We start from the raw sequence: 23290 nt of genomic DNA, 5'->3' as shown, positions 1-23290 counted from the left end.
AAATCAGAAATTTGTCAGAGGTCACATACTGCTGCAGAGTAAACAACACATTCCAAATGAACACAATGAAGATGTAAAATCTAGAGGTGGGTTTCTGTCCTCTGTCCCATCTTTCCTGCCAAAGTCTCCTTGAGGCAGACACTAGATCCCTAACAGCTCCAGGAGGCTATAGCAACTACAGATGGTAACTATGGACTCGAACTGTGATAACTTTGTAGAATTATTCATATACTCTGATTTATGGCCTTGATATAACTAAATAAATAGACTGCTAGAGCTGCGGGTGAAACACTGTTTTGTCAGAATGTTATAGTTGAGTGCACTAACAAAGAGAAACAGAGAGTGAGGTTATGATCAAACTGGCCAAGTATATAGCAGGTTAGCTTTAGGACAAAATTTGTCATGATAAAACTGACTGTCAGTAAAGCCAGCATGTGGAGCAGAGGGTTTTTAGCCGTTCTTGAGACAGAAAATGCAGGAGGAAATAAAATTTATTCACGTATTTAGAAGAAAAAAATGAGAATAGTAATGATCTTGATCATCTCTTACTGCTCTTAGGCCGTGCTAGCATGAGACGTTATACAGGACATTCAGAAAAGCACACCTGACCTCTAACTCCATTATTCAGCATAATGTGCAATACAAGCCCCCCCCACCCCCCCACAACCCACACCCACACCCACACACACACAAGGCTAAAATGAATGAACCTGAGAGGTGAGAGGCCAGCCAGCCGCCTACTACACCTTCCCCTTAAATCTGCTCTTGCCACCAGTGGCCCTCTGCTGCCCTCTGCTCTATTCAGAAAGGCTGAAAACTTCCTCAGCCCTAATGAGAGAATCTCTTGGAGCAACTTGGCACTGACACACATTTGCATAGTTACTGTCTCTGTTCAAGCTGACAAAACTACAGCTCAGTCACTATGAGATTTCAGAACTTTATTTTTGGCATTTGCTCTGCACAGAGCAGCATCTGGTTGGGACAGAAAGTGCATGTAGATATATTCTTAGTTTATGGCCTACATACTGCAGGTTTTTATATTAGGTTCCTAGATAGATCACTTTTTTTCTAGAAACACAAACTTTGAAAAGTAGATATACAAGATATGGCAGGAAAATGACTGAAGAGTCAGAAACCATGAACACTTACAAACATTAACTCAAGAGGGGACCTAAAAAAAACAGTGCTATCCCTTTTATTTATAGAAGCTACTGTACAAAACATCACATGGCGCTAAGAGAGAAAGGGACAGAGCTCATGAATGAAACATGTAAAGAAAAGCTTGTGGAGGCTTGAGATGAAAGTTACACTTGTGACCTCATGTAACAATGCAGGAAAGCACAGACACGCCACTAACCCAACAGACCTCTGTTCACATGCAATCTGATTGGCCAAGGGTTAAAGATGATGCAGTGAACTTGGCCCTGCAAGAGCTCTCTGACAGGAAAGAGAAGGAAAGCTTGTCCTTATCAGGTCTGCAGTTGGCCTTTGGGTTTGTGCGGCTGCCAGATAATGTCTCGTCCAATCCCCTGCAGTTACTCAGGGTGACACAGGCCAGGCCTTTGCTCTGTCACGAGCTAAGCCTGCTGTCATCTGAAGTAAATCCCCAGAAATCCTCCCTCAACAAAACAACACAGACTTTTACTGTTTTATGTTGCTATTTTATATCCACAGTCCATCTGATAGATGAAGTCAAACATGCTGGACACCATGGAAAGAAAACCTAACTTGGTGTATTTCCGGTTTTTGGGTAATTTATCTTACATCCTTTCCCACCGTACAATTGATTTGTCAAAACTTAGCAAAGCTATGATGTCTTATGTAACAGAGAGAATAGCTCTGCGGTTTCTCTCTAAGGATAAAATACACAAAAAGTAGATTATTTTACACATTAAGAGTCACACTGTTGCCTTGTTAACAACCACCGTACACTACCATAAATAGCAGTAGAATTGTATTTTTGAAATTTGATCAAAATCAACTCAATCACACAGGAGAGTATAAGAGAGTCAGGGAAAAACTTGAAAGCTCACTGAAATATTAATATCTCCAGAGATACATCCGTGCTCTGAAGAACACTGATGACAAGTATCATTTATTTAGTAGATCCCTGTACTGCTCTCCTCTGTGAAATCTCATTGACAGCTATCAGAACATCACGAGCAGCGTGTTGTGATTGTAGGACCTGGGTGTGGATTTAATCTTCCTTTCTAAATGTACCCCTTGTTCGCATCTTCCAGTGGAGGCCTGCCCCGATCTTTGGCATAGCTGGGACGTTACACTGGATCTACAGGATGTTGATAAAACATGAACCTCTTTAAATGAATAATTCATAAGATGAGTGCTCATGAATCATGTATAGATTATCTAGCGCATATTTTATTAATAGGATTGTCTTAATTGAGTTGCAAAGGATAAAGCAAGGATTAATCTTAGAATGAATATTAATGTGGTGTGCAGCTGTGGGAGATGACTGCAGTGTTAAGTATAACCAAAGAAATGTTTCCATGGTAAATCCAACAGATGGAATCTAATCTAATAGTGCTTTAATTCAGGACTATAAGGATAGATACAGAGGAAATGTACTTACATTTCACTCGCAAATTCAATTAAAACCAATTATCATTGCTCTCCATCATGGGAAACATCAAATGTGTAAGGACAAACAATATCTCACAGAGCTAATTTGGATACTTTTTGGGAGGGAGAGGGGGAAAGGGAGGAAGTTAAGCATCACTTAAGTATTTCTGTACTGTACTCCTATCCGCTCAACGGAAATCTGGATGTTGAGCAATTTAAACCCCTCCTCTGTGAAAGTCTCTAGTAAAAGGCCCTCTGCGATGACTGCCCCTGTGCACTCCACTTTAAGCCATTTTTTCCCTCCTTTTTCTTTTTTGATGTTGTCACTCCCAATCTATTGCCGCCCTGACAGACAAATGAAAGGCCTGTCCATGGCTGGCAGCTCATTTCGCTGGCAGGTGGCAAACAATTAGACACAGCAAATAGAGGCTGGAGAGGGAGTGACATGAAAAGCATGAGACAAAGTTGTATATGTGGTCAGGAGGGTTTGTGTGAAAGCATTTCAAAAATAATACACTTTGCCGTGGCGACTCATTTCAGGCTGCCACTTCCCATTACCGGCGTGAGCAGTGAGGGTGACAGGGCTGGCCGTGGTGTGGCATGAGGCCGCTTCTGTTTAATCTGTCATCAACGCCCTGGAGACCCCCACCCTCTCAGCTGTCCTCTCTCCACATACTCCTCCATCTTCTCCCCTATTCATCAGGCTCACCTCAGCTCAGCAGCATGCATGCATTAAATAGAAGGGAGGCCCCATTGTTCCTCCTGACTCACTGTGTCCTCTGCCTTCTCTCTGGGGCCTGGCAGCGACTACGCAGACACACATGAAAACTCAACCAAATCAACGGTGTCCAGAGAACAGGAAGAGTTTTTGTCTGTGCTAAACCAACTCAAATTACTCTCAGAAAATTACGATTTTCAAAACCTTATCAATCATAGGAGAAAGGGATCACAAGGATCTGAAGCTTTGAAGTCCCTGCAGGAGCAGGTTTGTAAACTCCCAAATCCAGACAGATTACTGTGTGGTTTTATCTAATCCAGGAATGTAAATAAACCGCAGCAATGCCACAGTGCTTCAGAGCCCTTTTCAAACACAGGAATTCCTTGCCATGGGGGATGAGTAAAATACAAGTGGCCTGAAATGAATAATGTGTCGCAAGCTACTTAGAAACCATTAGCAGTATACTGGATCACTAAAATAAACCCAGAGGATTAACATTAGCATTCTCCGGTAATTTGAGTGGTCTTGCACATGCACACGCGCACACACACACACACACACACACACACACACACACACACACACACACACACACACACACACACACACACACACACACTTGTGTTTTATATTAAGAACAATATAAAACTTCAGTTAAAGGGCAATACTGGAGTTTGGGCAAGTTTTTGTTTCTTACTTTAACTACTAATCATAAATTAACTAGAAACCAGTGGATTCTTGTAATGGTTGGAAGAATACATCCAAAAACAGCAAGTGTTGCAAAATGGTTAACTGTGATGAAAAATGTACATGACTGTAGTGAATGGGGCTAAAACATGCAAAACATCTGGTACAAAATGACACTTCCTCACCTGTCAAAGGAGTGAAACTGCATGGGAAGCATGGCTTGGGCCTGAGCTTTAGCAGCAGGGTCTGGGTAGGACACAGGCTCCAGCCCAGCCTCCATTCCCTCCACTGGAGCCGCCACCAGGCTCTTCAAAATCTCTTTGACACTGATGCCCTTGTTGGGCTGGCTAATGCTGGTGATGGAGGAGGTCTGTTTCAGCACCTCCACACTGGGTGGGTCGGACAGACTCTCCTGGGACTTCTTCACCTCTGAGGACAACGTAGATATCTGCTCACTCATGGTGAACGGCCCTCCAGCGCTGTGGTCTAGGTCAGACCCATTAAGGACACTGGCTACCTGCTCTTCTCCGATCCCAGAGTCTGTGTGGGGAAGACAGCTCTCCATGTGGAGGTCTTCTGATGGCACAAGATGGTCCTTACTGCTGTCAAATGCTAGAGGTGTTTCTGTAGAGCACACACACACATTTACACACAGACAACAGGTAGCTAAAATAATCATTGTGTGTCAAGTTTGATTAAATTCTTTACAAATATTTATTACAATTTTCATACGAAAAAAAAAAAAATGTCAAGAATAAACAAATTTCAGAGTCCAAAGTAAAGTTTTCAAACTAAAATTTTTGTTTTATAAAAAGTCCCACAACCTAAAGTTATCAAATTAACAATAAGAACCATTTAATGTTTGGTCCTTTTACTGGACAAATGAGCTCATTGGTTAAAATAGTCTGAATAATAATAAATAAATACATTTCTATCACTCCCTGTACTACATTGATCAACATATTACATATATTTATCATTATTAGTCTGCCTACTAAATTAACATAATAAAGTTTATCCAAAGAAGAAAGAAATGGAGATTTTAAACAGAGTAATTTGAGGCCAGTACCACTGACTAAAACTGCATTCCAAAGCTAGCTATACATTCCTAGCCAAAGAGTAAATTTAGCATGTGTAGAAAGAGCCATGTGCTAACACAGCTTCTTAGATCTCTCTCCAGAAGCTCTGATCCTCTGGTGAGATTATCTCTCTGTTTTTCTTCTTCTATGCTAATAAAACATGAATCCCTTTCTTCAGCTTCCTCCTGCCTAGAGCCTTGGAACACATTTATTGAACTGCTTTGAAACAGTGACAGAGGAGTCAGATAGCTGCTGTATTATTATTGTACATAATATACTCTATACTGTCTTATCTTTTCTATATACATAAGATACTGAGTGGGAACCAAAAACTTTACTAAAGTCTGCAACATCCTGTCGCTTCATACGGTTAAAATCCATTGACAATATAGCGATCAACTTGACCCAATAAAATGTTTGTCAATGCTGCCGTCAGCTTGCACAGGTGCCTTTCTAGTTTGATTTCTGTTCATCCTGACCCAGTGGTTACCTAGATGCAAGGCTGGCCATATTAATATTCATCACATGCCCCCTAACGAGGTCAGCAGGGCCTGATTTAGCCAGCAAGTCGTCTGGCTTCCTGGTCCATCAGACAATCGTCTGCCACATGCCGTCTGGAAAATTCCCCCATTTTCTGGTGAAATTTATGAAGGCGGCAGTGTGCCTCTCTCCTCCCAGCAACCTCTATGATCCCATTCTCCTCTGGTGGATTGCTTGCCTAATGGGCACTGACAGATGGGGCTGAAAATAGCAAGCCTGGCTCCACTGCCCCAAAAACCCACTGTAGTTAGCCAGCATGCTGCTTCCTTCACAACTCTTGACTTCTCACTGCTCATCTCCTCTTTTTTCATTTTCGGTGTGTTCCTACCTCTTCAAATTACACATTCATATTTCCTTTGGCCTCTCTCCTCTTTCTCTTGTTTCTTTTATTCACTTCCCCTTTTGTCTGAATGGAAGTTGATAAAGTATGCTCGCTCAGGCATCTCGTAAAAGCAAGTTGGCAGTGCAGCAGACATTGTGTTAAACCTTTGTAGGCAGCCACTGATTTTCCTTTCATGTGACTTAATGTATGATTTATGACTTGAGGCATATTCTACCTTTCATTTCAGAGAGAACGATGATGCCTATTCAAGTTCATGACTACCATCTCCAGCCCCAGTCTCTGTTTGCTTCCACATTTAATTCTGTGCAGTGCAATTAGCAGAGTTCATGAATAAATCATAGGTGAGCCAGTGGAGTGCAGAATGGGTATTCCTGCTATTTTACTGAATGAGCTCTCAGCTCAAGCTGGCAGCAGTTTATCAGAAAGGACCGAGGACACTTAACATTAATTTATATCAGCACTAGCTAAGATTAGTGAGAAGGAAGAATGGATGGAAGAAAGGTAGAGCACAGCTGTCAACACCTGTGCTGGTTGGTGAGGTGATCTCCTGACGTGCGCTGCGGACTGACTGGCTGCTTATCCTGGCAGTCTCACGTTGGGGCTCCAGGATGTCACGGTACTTGGAGACCATGAGGACAGAGATGAAATACACCACAGCTAAAGCCAGGAACTGGGCCTGCTTGCTGTCATCCTGTGGAGAAGAATCACAATATGGTTATGCCACAGTATTCAGATGATCTTCACATAATCACACAATCCACTGCTGCTGCCTTAAATTCTTCTGTCACAGCAAATGAAGCTTGCATAGAGCATGAAAACACATTCAAAGTTATGCCTTTTACTCTAACATATTTCTTATACTTGCTTTGAAATATATCCATTCAAATGTTGTAGGTTTGTGTACAACAGACAGCAGCTCAATTGACAAGGGTACCTTTAGTGTTTCACCTGTTGATTGAAGGGTGTTACATTGCACACCTGTTTGTCTGGAAAAAATGAATCCTATTTCCACCCTCTCTACCTGCAGCTAAGTCTTTGTGACAAACACATGCATGTCCCGAACATAAATACAGTGCACATGCACAGACCCACACTCACCACATCACGAAACACCACAGCGCGCAGACGATTGATGTCCACATCCTGCAGAAGGCGATCAGGGTCCTTGATGGGAGACAGGTTACTAGGGACAAGCTCTATGGCTGTCTAAAGCAGAAAGATAACACAATATGACATGCTACTCTGTTCAGTCAAAGCTCAGTTAATCGAGTTTTTGCTATTACTTTTCTTTTTACATCATTTTAGAGATCAGAAGAAAGAGGACAAATATGGAATTGAAAAAATAGAATACAAAGGAAAACTGATTTAGCATCACGAGTCCGGTCACATAAGCACGGGGAGTGTTCTTCCAGTAAAATGCACTTTTTTTTTTTTTAAAAGTAGAAGCACAGAAACCAAAGTTATGACATCACATCCTACCTTGCTGGAAGTCACAGCATTTAGCAGGATTTCCTGAGTCTTGTTGTTGTTGGGAATGGAAGACTTATTTCTGTGTCTCTGCCTGCACTCCAGACAGTTCCTAACAGCCACACAACACACTGTACACACACAGATATAACACACACACACACACAAGTTTGCATAGCTATGCTTGGGAGTTTGCATTGACTTACATTCATTGTGGACAATGTAACCCAAACCCTAACCCCTAACCTTAACCTATCCTTTGATCCCCATAAGGACTACCGGTCCCAACAAGGTCGTGTTTATACCAGAAAAGGTCCCAAAGAGGTAACAAAAACACATACACACATACACATACACATACACATATACACACACACACACAAATAGGCTCTCATTTCAGAGTTAAGTGGAAATTAACTGTTGATAACATGCATGACCTCTTTAAACTAATCAGTTATCTATGATGACTATTTGTTCCAGGCTGCTGGGACAGACACTGGGAGTAAAATCAGCAGCCAGACTGATTTCACACTGAAGCCAGTGATGAGAAATTGTATGTTTGCAACAAGGACACTGTGAAGTCTGAAGGCCCATCCCCCTATTTCCCATCTCCCCCTGAGCACAACTTGGGAGTCAACAATCCAGCAAGCACAGGCTCGCACACACAGACCCACAGACCCAAACAGATATAGATCCAGATGCACTCACGCACACAGACAAAAAGAGACACAAATACACAGTTTCTATGACTGCTTTATGTATCAAATTATTCTACCAAATCAACTGAATTTTGAGTTTCACAGTTAATTCAATAAAATTCACATTGTACTAATGCTGAATTTTGCACTCATCCACTTTGCATTCAAATGTAATTCATCTAATTTTTATTATGTATACAGACACAGTAAAACACACACAAGGGTAGAGAGGACCTCATGGAGTCCTATGAGATGCACCAATGACAGACACAAAAGCTACCATTTGCAAAGAGTACCTGATCGCACTGCAAATTATTCTCTCTGCTTGTTATGAATTCTAAAATGATGATCGTGTCATTTTTTACTGCTGGAAACTGCAGCAAAACACTGCGCACTCTCCAATTCAGCATACAATTAGCAAAGGACTCCTAAATTAATTAGCTTTGCTGATCAAACAGAGGCTTTTCAGGGATTAGAGGAATTATTAGTGTGTGAAGAGAATACTGTCATGGCATTTTCTAGTTTTCATCAATTTCCCAGTGTAAGTGGCAAAACATGCAAAAACTATATAAAGATACTGTATTTGGTGCATTCCCCCCACTGACTGATATTCAATTCTACAGCAGCAAATATACCATGATGATCTCACCAAGCCTGAGGCACTGACGCATCAAGCCACCAGAGGACATGTTCTTCTCAGCCTCAATCTCACTGAAGTTGAGGGAGCTTGAGAACACCAACACGTCGACCATAACCATGAGACGGGACAGGAAAGTGATGGCGGTCTCTGAGGACATGCCCTGCGTTGCCTCGATGTTGTCCAACTCCGTCTTACACAAGTAACAAGGAAGACACCAATCATATAAAACAAAAGTGCACATGTACAATATCCTTTCTTCCACAGTCTAACCCGCAGATGTGATTAAAAGTTTTGCTTTTTAACAGAAACATGAAATAAGATATGGAAAGAGGGGCATATCACACATATAAACACAGTGGTGGGTTTTGCTGAATTTAGGAGAGAAAGACTCAGTGGTAGGTCAGGAAAAGGGCAGGATTATTATTATGTGAGTTAAGTAGGATCTCATCTCAGAGGAATCCATACTATCCAAACTGCAGAAATTGGCAGAGAGCTTGATCTGAATTCAGCTGACTGTCTAACTCCACCAATTATGTTTTGGGGGTCGATCCAAGGCAGACACTTTTTTGTTAGCTCTCTTATGTGTTGATACATTGAGATGTTTTAAAAAAAATATTACAGAACAATGCCATAAGTACTAGTTCAGATAGATAACAGATTTTAAGATCCATTAAGTGAGTATTAAGTACAAATTAAGAGAAAAAGAGAAAGAAATTAAAGAAGAGAAATTAAAATAGCATAAACACCTACCTTGGCACTCTAGACATGCACAGAAAAAATAAACAAAAGAAGATGATTAAAATCAATTTCAATTCAAGACTGCAAATTAAATCTGATAATTACAGAAGGGCAATAAAAATAAACATGAATGACACACAGGGAAGTTAATTACAAACATAAAAAATGTAACTGTACCAAAGTACAGTCTTCAGCATTCATTTTAGCAGAGTGAAAGTGAGCAAATAAAGGTAACCCCACGTCATTTTCCACACATGCATAGAGTATTGTTGTGAACTACAGACTATAGTCCAAGCACTTATAATAAGCTACCACTAGATGGCATTATACCCCTTCAGTGGAGACAGTAAGGTGCACTTACAGAGGGAGAGGTGGCCGCTGAGAGAAGGGGCAAAATCCCTCCACAAGCGATAATGATGTTGTCTACCATTTGTGAGATGAGGTGGATGGTGTTGTGGACAAAGATGATGTTCTCATTACTATTAACAAAGTCCATGACAGATTTGGTGGAGTGGCTGCAAGGAAAGGTGGGGGGGGAAAAAAAAAAAACAGGATTATTATAGGTACAAACATTTTTCACATTATATAAATCATTGGGCAATTTACTGTGGAGTAAACAAAAATAATTTATAGGTTGTACATAAAAAGCCAGATTCAATATATGTCAAAACCATCAATAAAATGTTGTAATAGTTCTGACTCAGAAGGGCAATCTGAGTATCACTGCAAGCACCATGCTCACCCTCCCTTCTCTGTCTCTCTCAAGCACACATAAACCACTTCACACACCTCCTCCAGACATGGACGTCACTCTCCAGTGCAAACAACAGGTCAGTGAGCAGTCTCTGGTGCACGGCTGACCATTTGAACTCTGGGATGCGGAACATGGTGGTGCGTGGGCCAGGGCTGAACTGGCGTCGCTGTTCCTCTGTCATGGGCATCCCCCTGAAGCCCAGGTCCACACGTATGTCCCGCTCCATTTGAGTGGCTAGACGGCCATGTAGACTCTGATGGGAGACCAACTAATCACTCAAATTAATTAATTTGGCATCACATACAAAATCACTGTCCATCATGAGATATTGCATACAGACTAGTTGCTAATCCGGTTCCTCTGTCAAGATCAATAGTGCACCTTTAATGAGATATAATACTACCGTCATACTATTCACTGTGAAAGATGAATTGCCAGATTAAAGTGAATCCTCGAATAACCTCACCTGCCTGTGCTTAAAGAAAAAATACAACAACCTCTAAACATAAGATGAATGAGTCAGCAAGGTGTTGCGAAAAAGCCTGTTTAAAAGGCAGCAGCAATGAATTGAACATGAGCAATTACGCAACAGGACAGCAAGGTTTAAAAATAAATCCTACCTCCCACTGGCCCTCCATCAGTGACCCAGTCTAGGCAAAAGAGCCTGACCTCTGAGAAAGAGCACATCTCATACCACAGAAAGGGGAGCAATGAACAAATCCCAGGTGATTGTTGCAGAATAATGCTTTGTCTATTTCTGCCCTTCTGTTGGCTCAGCCAACTATTCCAGCAACCCAGTTTCCCGAGTCTCAGAGGGATGTTGCCTGATGTGCACCAGGCCATTCTGTCCCCATTACAAGCAGAGTTGGGGAAGAGAATGATCCCTATGGGTCTGATAAGATAGAATTCTTCACTAAAGGCCAACATATCCTGAAAATGGCAAATGGTCTCCCTCCTCACTTTCCACTCTTTGATCCTGGTGCTGCTATGTTTCAAGATTCATGATTTCTACTGTTATATTTCCCTCTGATAAATAGCTTTCAGGTTATTTTGACAGTGGTGAAGTCAGCGAACTTCTACTATTTTTTCACAAGTCTGAAAACGGGAAGACTGTGTTGAGTTGGATGTTACTGCATAACTCAATTTACATGGATGAAGTGCATGATGATTCAGCTTCAGACAAACCTGTGTGGTGGCTGTTGTCTGAATCTTCTTCATTTCCTTGTCTTTGCCATCATCTGATCTCTCTGTGTCAGAAGTGTTGCTTGTTGCATCTGCTGTACTGCTGGTCTTACTGGCCGAGGGGTCCCCATCAGATACCGCTGCAGCTGTGCCCTCAGTAACCTCTGGGCTTTTGTAGGAGGCCTCAGCCTCAGTACCAGCCACAGAGCTGATGCCCTCCAAGGCTGCCTGTAGTTCAAACTCATCCTTCTCCAGGATACTAGGTAAAGAGCCAAGCTCAGAGCCACCTGTCATGTGAGCTAGAAGGCCCAGTTCATCACTGGCACTGGTGTGCACTGGAGGCTCTGGGCTGGGCAGGACCAGAGGCTCAGCTGGACTGAGATCAGGCAGTAGCTTATCCTCGATGCTGCCTGTCACCTCGCCAAACAGGAAGTTGTTGCTGCTAGGGATACTATCCTTGTCATCATCTAGCGTAATGAGCGGGGGTGCATTTTGATCATCTATGCTGCCCTTTGGCAACAACATGCTGTTGGCATTACTGTTGAGCTTTTCCACTGCAGCACAATAAACATTATCCAACAGAGAATCGACCTCCACCAGCGTTCCATTCTCAGATACTCCCAGAGTTTCAGAGGATAACTCCATATCATCCAGTTTAACCTCAGTAGCCTCCACCTTTTCAGCCTTGATGTCCACAAGAAGGTCATGAACTTCAACCCTGACCCCATCTACTGCACCCCCCGTTCCACTCAGAGCCTCTTCAGGCCCCTTTCCTTCAGCCAGCAAGTTGCGTGAGTCGGCACTCTCATAGTCCGTCTCACTCTCAGGTGTCTGGGAGTTATCATCAATTTCTCTGATTGCACCCTTGATGCCAGAGGCCTGAGAAGATAGACCAGAGATGGTACTGACCAACCCTTTCTTCCCTTTCTTAATATTCTCCTCCTCCTGGCGCTGGTACTCTTCATACATCTTAGCCAAGTACTCTTTATGTGCCTCATATGTCACCTGTAAAAATGGCAATGTTGTAGGCGATGTTAGCCACGTATCCCAACGAGTGGGAAGATCAGTTTAGAAGAAGCTTAACAGTTAAGATATGAAAGATAAGATAAAAATGCCCCATTCAACAGCAGAGGTCAGTGTTTCTTCTCTGTTGTGCAGTACAGTACTCACCTTAGAGTGGGCTATAGAGAGTGTATCCACCCACACACGCCATCCTCCCCACTCATACTTGATGGCATGGTAGAGCAGAATTCGAAAGATGTTGTACACCATCTCAGTGATCTTCTGCTCATCTGAGTTTTTAGGATTGATGTAGCCAAGAGAAAACATCCAGTCCTGCCATACAGAACACTGAAGTAGACACCTGCAATACACACATCACTATACAATCAACAAATAAAATCTGCAGCATGTGAGACAAATGATAACAGTTGAGTAGTTAGTTTAAGAAAACTCTGATCCTCTAACCTTTTGCAAGTTTAACATTTATAATTGATGTTGGAGGCAGAAGCAATCATTTTTCGACATTCTACTTTGAGTTTTTCCATTAAAATCAAAAATTATTTAAGCCAGCCAATCATTCTTTCTGCCTCTCCTAAACATCTTTCATTGTGCCAAAAGAGCATACAGGGCTCTTTGGCATTTGCTAGTCCCATTAAAACAGATTGCTTTGATCATTTGGCCGTTCATATATTCATTTGCTTGTTTATTCGGCAGCTGTATCTCACAAAATAAAATAAACAGCCAATACAGAAAAGGGGCAGCAAGTAAAAAATGTGTTTTTTTCTCCAATTCAACAGTTTGACTTCACAAAGAACTTTCTGCCTATTAACTTTAGGCCAATTATGTTGTTGATTTAGGTCAGTGGTTTCCTAAGAACTATAATTTAATTGCAATATGTCTTAAAGTGTGTTTCTGTGTGAGTATCAGAAGGAGAGGTTGGCTGTGAGAGTAAAAAAAGAGAAAGCAGGAGTGAGCAACTGTCACAAACTGTCACAGAAACATCTGCTGGGGAACATGTGCATGTTTAAGGATGATTTAGCATCAATATGAGTCTATTAAACATGGCGCAAGGAGAGGGAACACAGAGCCTTTTTAGTCTTTTCAATGATACATTAATCAACAAGATAATTGATGGAGTGGGTGAGAAAAAGGTGGTTTAAGTCCCGCTCACCGTCTGTTCTCTCGGCTGTTGCTGAACAGTTTGATCATGTCTGAAAGGAAGAGCCGCCGAACCTCCATCAGCTCTGTGCTGGGGGCAGAGTTCTTCAATAAGGTTGCCACCACCTTGAGAATCACTGATGTCACACGCACACAAACACAAATATATACGCATATTGTCAATTTTCGCAGAGAACAAAATACTTTAGGAAGAATTAAACTCAAAACAGATATGACACATAACAGGCTTACTTGGGTTCTGAATCTTGACAGTGGAGTCAGGCTCAGGATGAGGTTTGTGAACTACCTGTGTGCACACCTGCTCTGTCAAAATCTGGTGCAGGAAGTAGTGAGAAGACACCAGTCACACAGTCTGTACAAAGAGACCAACGGTGCAGTGATATTGGGACATTTTAGAGGAAACTGTGTTGGTACCTCATACAGAGTGTTGTAGGTCGTCACCGTCACAGTGTTGGTGTGCAGCATGAGCCTCTCTCCCAGGAGAGTAAAGAGGCTGTGTGTGTGCATGATCTCCACCTTCCTCCTGCGGATAAACACACACGAACACACACCGAGACATAATGGTAAAGTGGCTTGTTTAGAGCTCCCTAAGCCACTGAAAGGATCAGTGAGTGCCGTCAGCTTGTTTCCCTATTCTCACCCACAGGGAGCCGGGCTCTGGAGACAAGTGTCAGGAACTGCCTGCTGTCATAAATTGGGGGGAATTTCGTTGGAGGTGTGTAGGATAACGAAGTTAGCCTGTCACTAGGAAGGGCTCCAAATACAACAGAGGCATACCACAGGTGAAGAGGTTCAACAGTGACAAAATATTTCTGCAAACAGCATAAGGACTGCTGTCATAATGCTAAGCCAAAGCTGCTCTACTCTGTTGCCACTGCCTCAAGACGAGTTGGGACTTTCCTAATAAGTCTGCAATTTTTTTTGTATTTTGCAGAGGCTGGAAAATTGTACATTTAGGATAAGAGGAGCATTCCTCTCAACTGCATAAAATGTGGAAATTTTGGGGGAAAAGGTAGACTAATGGAGGTGGAATTTGTACAAGTCTGCTCTGCCATCAACATACAGTGGGAGGTTGAGCCTTGTTGTAAATACTTTCAGCATAAGTCCAGATAAAGTCACTCTGAATATAGCTTAGATCATCAGTAAAGTTCAAATGAAGGCACGTTGTTTAAAATGTGAAAATTGGATGTATGCTATTCAGTGAGAAAACATTTAATACCCTTCTCTTAGAGACATAAAGCAATCATACAGCAGGAGGGAGAATTTCTTTCAAAAATTCTAAAACTGACATGTCATACTCATTATGTTATTTTTATCTTTAGTTTTATGTTAATGGGTGGAGCAAATACAATTATAGGGAAAGTCAGAAATTTGGGCCAAAGAATATGTTCTGCCTTTGCTCTCTCTCATGCTTTTTTCTTTAGTTTTCCTCAACCACATGCCCCCCCAAAAACTGTACAATACATCTGTATATTAAATCACAGAACATCTGTACATTACATCATACTATGTGATTATCAGTGCAGAGAGAGTTATCAACATCTAATTTCATTGAGCTAATAAATACAAAATGACAACATCAATCAAAAAGAAAGAAGAAGAAGAAAGAAGGCAAGAAGAAACATGATTAATTCTTTATGAGCGGCACTAAAGCTCATAGTGAATTACATTGTGCTTTAAAATGAATGAAAGCTATTAAAGTAAGGGGCGAAAGCAGGCTTTCATAAAGCGCTCATGTCCCTTGAGGATATAGGCCTTTGGGCAGTCTAGCATAGGCTTACACCTGCCCTTTCTCCCCATTCAGCAGGCACAAGTAATACCACAACACCTGGTGCTCCACCACTGTGAGCCCAGCACAACCCCGATATCTTCTTCATCCCACCCTACATCCCACATTTTGAATCATAGGCTCTCATTCTCTCTCTCTCTCTCCTTTCCAATGTGCAGTATACACGGGATATGCTGACATCCTAGCAGATAGGTTGTAATTTATTTCACTCTGCGGGACAGTAACTTGGACCTCTTCCACCCATCTCTTAGGTGAAATAATGGCTCGAGGGAACAACGCCAGGAATTCAGGTGTTCTACCAAGAAGTGCGGCCTAATTTGCAAAAATGCATCCAGTCATAAGTTTTTGACTCTTTTAATTGTGCACTTTTTCAAACGAGTGAAAGGAACAGATCAATTATCTCTCTGAATGTTAAATCTGATTTATGACTTTTCAGTTTCTATCTAACTAGCCTGTTGTAATGTTGCTAAAACAGACATTGTATGGACATGGGAAAGCAAAAGATGGCAAAACAATATACAATAGTTGACAACATTAGACATGCATTAGGCACCTGTTCTTTAAAGCATTTGTCAGGATGCCATTCATTATAGTTTAAGTGTGTAATTACAGTCTAATACACAGCTATAGGAAGGGGTTACTTACTTGTGGCCCAAATGCTTGAGAAAGTACCCAAGGACTTTGAGGGATTGTACTCGAATGCTTTCACTCTTAGAGGCCATGAGCTTGTAGATTACCCTGGAATAGACACAAGCAGCGAAAGCTGTGCACAGTCTTGACAGAATAAAATATACTCCTGTTGATGAAAAGGCCCTGCGCTGGTTAGCTGACAACCACTTTCCTTCAGAGTGAATTTACATTAGCATTAAATGAATGTCCCAATGAAAGCAGCCGCCTTTTCCTTAGAACCCACAAGTAGTACGACACTGTGTGCATTTATATTTTATAGTATCACATGGGGAAGTTTGATCATCCGTGTCATATTGTGAAATCAATATGTTAATATTGTTACTTTTCCATGCATAGTTTATTTCTCACTGAACATATGAATTATTCACATAGGCACACAGAAGCAGCACAAGCGTTAGGTGCTTAGGTTTATTTTGTGAAATCACCTCTCCACTTTGTGCGCGAACAGCGGAGGGATTGTGTCTTCCCCTGAGGGGCTTACCGTATTCCATTTCTCTGGTCAAAAGCAGGGATCATGGAGGCTGGATGCTCAGACATTAGGGCTACCACCAACTGTAACACATCATGCAGATTCTCATCCTGTAGACAAATCAGGAGAGAAAGATAATGGGAAAAAGATAGGCAGACAGAAAAGGGACCAGATGACGAGAGAGAATACGGTTTTTGTTCTTTGCTCAGACTCTGTAAATGCAAATCCAGTGAAGACATTAAGTATGTGTCTTGCAATTGTATCACCTGCAATTGCTGAATACACCTGGGCGCCTCGTATACCTTACAACAGGGGGCAGTGGCTGGCTACTGCACAGTGAAAAGTGCACTGGCAATGGAGAAGATTAATTTATCTTGGTGATTAGTTTAAATGCTGGAAAAAAATAAACTCCTAGAATAGCAGCTCTGAAAATGAAATGTGACCTTGAAGCCTAGTGCAGCAAAGTGGCGCACAAACACACTGAGAGAATACACTCAGAGCAGAGATAGACTCTCATGTACCTCATGCATTGTTAACAAATAGTTTAGGATGCTCTGCAACTCATCCTCCTTCACCCCTCGGTCCTGCAAAAAATGCAGAAACAGGAAAACAGATTAAAATTTGTGATAAAGGGAAAGTGATTGGAAAAGCACTGCACTGCATTATAACTGTACAGCATGTCAGCCAATGTTCTGACAAAAAGCATGACATTATTTTTCGTTTTGGTACCTTTACATTGTACAGATACTAGAAATTACTAGAGGAAATAACACCAAGTGCTATGGCATCCAGTGTGACAATTTTTATTGTTGTATTTAGACTGGTTGTGCAATTGATATACCTGTGATGAGAATTTTACAGCAAAACAAATTGAACAGCCAGATAACTGTTGTTTGCCTAAGAACCTGGTTCCGCCAGGTGAAAACATGCAGACTCCAAGCCTGTCTTTTGTCTAGTGTTAAAATTCCTGTTATTTCTGCCATGCCCTGGAAAGCCTGTTATAGAATGTGGAAGGATAATTATCTGCAGAGAAATGGCATGCTGGGATGTGAGCAGCAATGCACCGACTTAAACTGTGCAGTGCAAAACAAACACCTAGTTAAATGTGTAAAATGCGGTCCAGCATTCCAATACTATTGTTATTGATTAGTCTATCATTTAATTTTTTAAATAACTTAATTCATTTAGTCAGTCAAAAACCACAATGAGGACAAATATCTGTCAAACATTTCCAGAGCCAAAACTGACATCTTAAAAGAGGCTACCCTTGTCTGAACCGGTCAGTAAACCCAGAGGCAACATCAATTTGTCTAATTTGAAAAGCTGGAACTCACAAATGTTTGGTATCTCTACTTGATAAATTACATAAATGATTAAGTAATTATCAAAACTGTCATTTATTATCCAACTAATGATTTCATTAAAAATGTTTCAGCACAACTGGTGCTCTCCCAAGCACACACTTTTTCGAAGAGATAAATAAATAAATGTATTAAACTGAATTTATTAAGGAGCAGACCAGCAGAATGTTTTAAAGGATAACACAGGAAGAGCTGACGATCTCCATATTTTCCCGGTGCAGCTCAAAATCTAGCTGTGTGAGGGGCTGTGAGGCATGAAGACAGGTGGAATATACCTTCAGGATGAGTTGCTTGAGGAAGAGAAGCATGAATGCCCGCAGAGAAATTATTTCTTTCTGGGTCGGCCTTGGACCATCTGTAGTTGGAGAGAGAGTGAGAGAGGCAATAAAAATGAGAAAGAAGGTAGTGGAACCAAATAAGATATCTCTCTGTTTTCTGTTGTCTGTTTCCCAGTCGCTGCTATATTTTCTGTGTTTTTACTGGTAATTTTATTCATGATTTGTTTTCATAATCTAAAGTTGGTTTTTTTTTAAATGATTTATTTTTGATGTTTTTTGACTGATGAAACATTTCTCTTATAGATGTCTTGTGTTCTGCTCCTTTAAGCTTTGGAAAAGGGATAAAAAAAAAACAGGGACACCTTCAAAGTCATCTTCAGTTTTCTTTGCTGTGTCATCAGCTTTCTACTGATTTACTTGATTCACCTTGGATGTGTGTATCAAACGTTTCCCCAGGTTTTGCCAACAGTCTAGACAGGGAGTATAAGACATGGAGCCAATCGCCCACTTTAGAAACAAAGAAAAACTTTAACATTAACAATTAGTAGAATATAGTTTATATGCATAGCATGCTTTCAATTCGGGAGCGATCATTCAACACAAATTTATTTGTCATTTATACTGCATCCAAAGTCTGAGTATCCCAGGTAGCCTTGGCCACAACATAGTGCCCAGGCAGCCAGCCCAAGGTCACCACTGTCACACCTGCCCATCACACCGGCCAACATCTCATTAAAACTACACAGAATGCCTCTGCCAACTTAAGGTCACTTTGGCACTTCCAAGTTAGCCTCACATTGTAATCCATCCCTGTCATGAATCTCATTCCACACTTGATGGGCCGAATGCTGTCAGCAGGTGTATGTATGTCGTGCAAATAAAGAAAAATGGCAGAATATGACAGAGAGCATTGACTAACTGTCATATCAAAGAGCTGCTGCTGCTCTACTGGTTTGGTTGGCTCAACAATTAATTTTAACACGGATCCTATTCAATATGCCAAGATCTTTTGCTTTTAACCAAAACGTGTTTGCACATACACTGAGTACGCACACTAATGGGATGCTGCAATAGGCAGATCAATACAACACAGCTATGCAGTCAGACACATCAGAAAATACAAGATATGGCATACATTTCCACTTACAACAAACAAACATGAATCCTCTTAAGATTAGCAGTACTCTCACTGTACCACAAAGGCTCCATTTTGGTGGTAAAACCGGCATTTAAATCAAAAAATGTTTTGCATTTGCAGCACATTTTTATTAAATGACAGTAATTGTGCCAAATACAACAGCAAAAGACTTTCAGGGAAAACTGGTCTCTCTGCCCAATGTCTGTCTTCTCCTCTCTGCCTTTTTAAACCCCAACCTCCACTTTGGCTGGACACATGTTCATTTGAAATGGGGACAGTGCCATGATGACAGATACAACAGCAGCAGACACCTGACCATCCTGCTGCTTCAACAGCCAGTCTATGTAATCAATGATGAGGCTCTCTGAGGTTGCAGGGGGATGGCAAGTGCTACTGCATCCCGACACTGATTAATAGAGTGAGAGAGGAAAACCCAGTGCAGGGACAGACCCTGACATGGAAGGGATGATAAGAACATTATTACTGCAGCCACTGCATCCAAGTTATTCACAACCAATTATGCTCAGCAGCTCAGCACAGCTCCTTTTTCTCAATCACAGATTGCTTCACTTCCTGAATCCCAAGGGCACAAGGAGAAAGAGTTTATTGAAAAATAATTTATGTCCATGTGATTAATGCAGGAATCTCTTTTCAGCTTATGACTTAGGATAATAAAGTCTCAAAAAACACAATAGTATGCATCCTGTATACTTATACAAACGTTTAAATAGAAAACAAGAATAATTATATTTTTTTTAAATAAACAAAGGCTGATAAAAAGCTAAAACATACCAAAGTAAGTAAATTTCTAAAATTCTTCTCAAGTAGTGACTACAATACGCTTTGCCTGCTTAACCTGCTCTGTTTAAAGTACAGTATCTTAAGTATGTTGACCTTCAACGACAATGACTAAACACACACAGAGCAAACATGAGAGAGTAAACACTAAAAGTGAAAACCTGTCAACTTTTCTAATGCACCACCTAACCTCTTTTTGCTCCAGTAGATTTCCCAGGTGCAAATGTGTAAATCTAAAACCATTCCCTGACCTCCTTGTAATCAGTAATTTGTCTCACATGATATTAATTCATCAGAAAGAAGGCACACGCAAAAATCAATTCACCCCCAAGGCTTGATCAGATTAGTCGTTTGAAGCACCTCTACCTGTCTGTCACTGGTGATTTCTCCTATAATGGGAACAAGACAGAACCAGCTCGAACTGAACCTGGTGACTGGCCAAGCAGCTTTGCTTCCCATCTCATTACTCATTATTTAGTAAAACAGAAGCAGGGCAGAGACAAAGGGAGAGTGATAGAGATTGAGATAGATTATGTGTTGGCTTGCGGGTACATGTCACAGGCTGAGAGAAGTTGAACAATGGGCATCTGTCTGTAAGTACCTGCAGTGATTCTGTGTATAACTGAATGATACATGGCTTTAATTTGATAGCACTCTCTATTAAGACCTGAGGAATAAAAAGAAAAGGCACTTCCAGAAAAGGAGTGAGTAGCTGGAGGAGCTCCATTTTAAATGTCCTCTCTGTGTCCTATAATTGAACACTTCATTATCTGCTTGGCTCCCTCTCTCTCGCTTCATACGTGTCTTTGTTTGGTCATTTCTCAGTTTGGAAGGACAGAGAGAAAAACTGCCCTGCCAAATCAAGTGCAGATCAATGGAACCAGACCCACACTGAAAATTACCTACAGCATGAAGGTGATCCATTTCGAGATATGTCTCCCCCACAAACTCTGCCATTTTCTCAGGCCATTACAATCTACCAGAGATTCAAAAAAAATCAGACCAATATTTATAGTTCTACTGGAAAATTCGACATATAGGGACAGCTAACCTAGAAAGTTCATGGGAGGAGGGTGGTTGGCAAATATGGAGTAGTAGTCCAACATGTGAATATGCACAATTTTTTGCAATGGAAAAACTATGAAAAGGTGAGAGTCAGTGTCTCAGGTCTCTTCATCGCACCTTTGCAAAAACTGTTTTTCTGTTCACCATTTTGTTTAGCAGTGATTCTTACCACTGCTTCTTATGTGTGCTTCTCTCCCATCAACAACATATTCTGTAGATAGCTCACTCTCAACTACAGTGGACTGAGCAATGTGTTTGTATCAATTTCTCCACAGTCATTTGGGTCATCATTGGGTCCTGACACAGACTTTAATGAACTCTCTACACCAAGCTTCTTCCAGATGTCAGGGCTCCTCACCTTGTTCCACTTAAGTTTCCCTTAGGCCTGAACACCTTGTGAAGGGCCATCGGTTCTTGCAGGCATTATACAGAACTCATGACCACAGGTGAAAGTTGAAGATGCACAAGGAAATTAAGAGCATTTCCTCTACCTCGACTCACTCTTCATCACTGGAGTTAAAAGCAATGTCTGCACTACTAGTCTAACCATTGATCTCATGGTGCTCACTCACAACAGAATGCTGAGATTGTTGATCTCCTTTCACTCGGAGCAGTAAATTCCTCAAAAACCAAAGGTGACAAATCTGCTGCTTTCTGACAGTGAACTAAAGCCTCAGACATGGTGATCACTTTCATCCCAACCACTTCACACTCGGCTAAAACTACCCCAGCATGTGCTGGAGGATTTTGTCCAGTGAAGCCAACGCCATTAGCAAAAAGAAAAAAAGCCTGATCAGATCCTGTATCCTGTTCTACCTTCTGCATTTGTTCCAGTTCTCCCACTTACCTGTGAGGTGATTATACATGTTTTATGGACAGGTATCAGTCACCTAATGACCCTGCCTTCACCTGGCACCCAACTGGCAACAATCAAGGCATATACCCCCACACAGCACACTGACAGTAACATTGTCCCACTTATTATGACTGTGGGAAGTGACTCTCCTGTATAGCATGGGTACAATAAACTACAGTGAGTGCACTGTAGTTGAATGTATCTAAATTACTTAGCTACTTACTTAACTAATCAGATGTGGTCTTATACTCGAATAGTCCAATACAAAGCAGAACTATGTTAACTAACTGCCTGAGGCTATGCAGAAACAGATTTGCCAAAAAAGTGATGAAGCATCAAACTCTATTATTCAACAGTGGTGGAAGCAACAAAAAAACTACCTACATTGTCCAAAGCAGTGGACATGATAGATATAAAGTCATGAGAAAAGTTCTCTGATGCCCAAGCTAAATATAGTGCATCGCCCTAGAACATGAGCACTAGATAGGTTCAGCTTTCATCACTTATAAGTCTTGTAAAGTTCCATTGCCCAGTATAAGAAGGGATAAGGGACACTGCACAGTGTGAGTAGATGGGATAAGGGACAAATTAAATTCAGGAAAAGTGAGATTGAGGGGCCTAACTTACAGATGAGAGTTCTTATTGTCCCAGCGAACCTCAGTCAAGAGGTTGCTACCACTATTAGTTGGAAATCAATTAGGATAAATCAGTCCTAATAGATCAAGAATGTAGGCCAAGTGCCCTGATGACGCATATATATATATATAGAGAGAGAGAGAGAGAGAGGGTAAAATGCTGCAAAATTTAGGCAAATCTGACACTGCCCATGACGATTTTCTTTTCATGTTGCAGTGTTAATAATAAATGTGAAGGTCACATGTGACAGAAATTATCAGTGCTCCTAACAATGCTGGCATTGGCAAATAAAAAAAAGAATTTTGGAAGAAATCACCTTTGACAGTGTGACAAGCATTACATCAACATTGTCACGATACAAGCTTTAACCTTCAGGAAATAGATTTCATTAGGCCTTGGTGCAGCATAAACTGAGCACTCAGAACTGTTATAAAACCAGCCATATACTATGACACAGATAGTTTCAGAAGAGAATAATGGAGAGCAAAAAGGAAATGACAGTTCAAGGACACTTTCACTTCCAGCACAGCCTGCTTTGTGACGTGCTGTTGTATCATAGACTGTGGATGCTGTCATACTACTGGGCCAGGTTTCAGAGGCCTA

General features: G+C 41.2%; 1 protein-coding gene across 1 annotated transcript in view; it reads right to left on the bottom strand.

The window, feature by feature from the left end:
- Positions 1 to 23290, bottom strand: part of LOC111224453 (neurobeachin-like) — a 201516-nt gene that overhangs the window by 109127 nt on the left and 69099 nt on the right. Inside the window, 16 exon segments of the mRNA XM_022748943.1 lie at positions 4171 to 4609; positions 6470 to 6638; positions 7046 to 7153; positions 7427 to 7545; positions 8762 to 8942; positions 9726 to 10005; positions 10280 to 10497; positions 11430 to 12431; positions 12597 to 12789; positions 13600 to 13723; positions 13839 to 13920; positions 14022 to 14130; positions 16042 to 16134; positions 16568 to 16665; positions 17077 to 17139; positions 18192 to 18271. Coding sequence (XP_022604664.1) covers positions 4171 to 4609; positions 6470 to 6638; positions 7046 to 7153; positions 7427 to 7545; positions 8762 to 8942; positions 9726 to 10005; positions 10280 to 10497; positions 11430 to 12431; positions 12597 to 12789; positions 13600 to 13723; positions 13839 to 13920; positions 14022 to 14130; positions 16042 to 16134; positions 16568 to 16665; positions 17077 to 17139; positions 18192 to 18271 — 3358 coding nt within the window.

This window comes from Seriola dumerili, unplaced genomic scaffold (assembly GCF_002260705.1).
Source record: "Seriola dumerili isolate Sdu_G_001 unplaced genomic scaffold, Sdu_1.0 BDQW01000134.1, whole genome shotgun sequence".
Classification (NCBI taxonomy): Eukaryota; Metazoa; Chordata; class Actinopteri; order Carangiformes; family Carangidae; genus Seriola; species Seriola dumerili.
The sequence above is the reverse complement of the archived record's forward strand: the minus strand, read 5'-3'. Positions and strand labels throughout refer to the sequence as shown.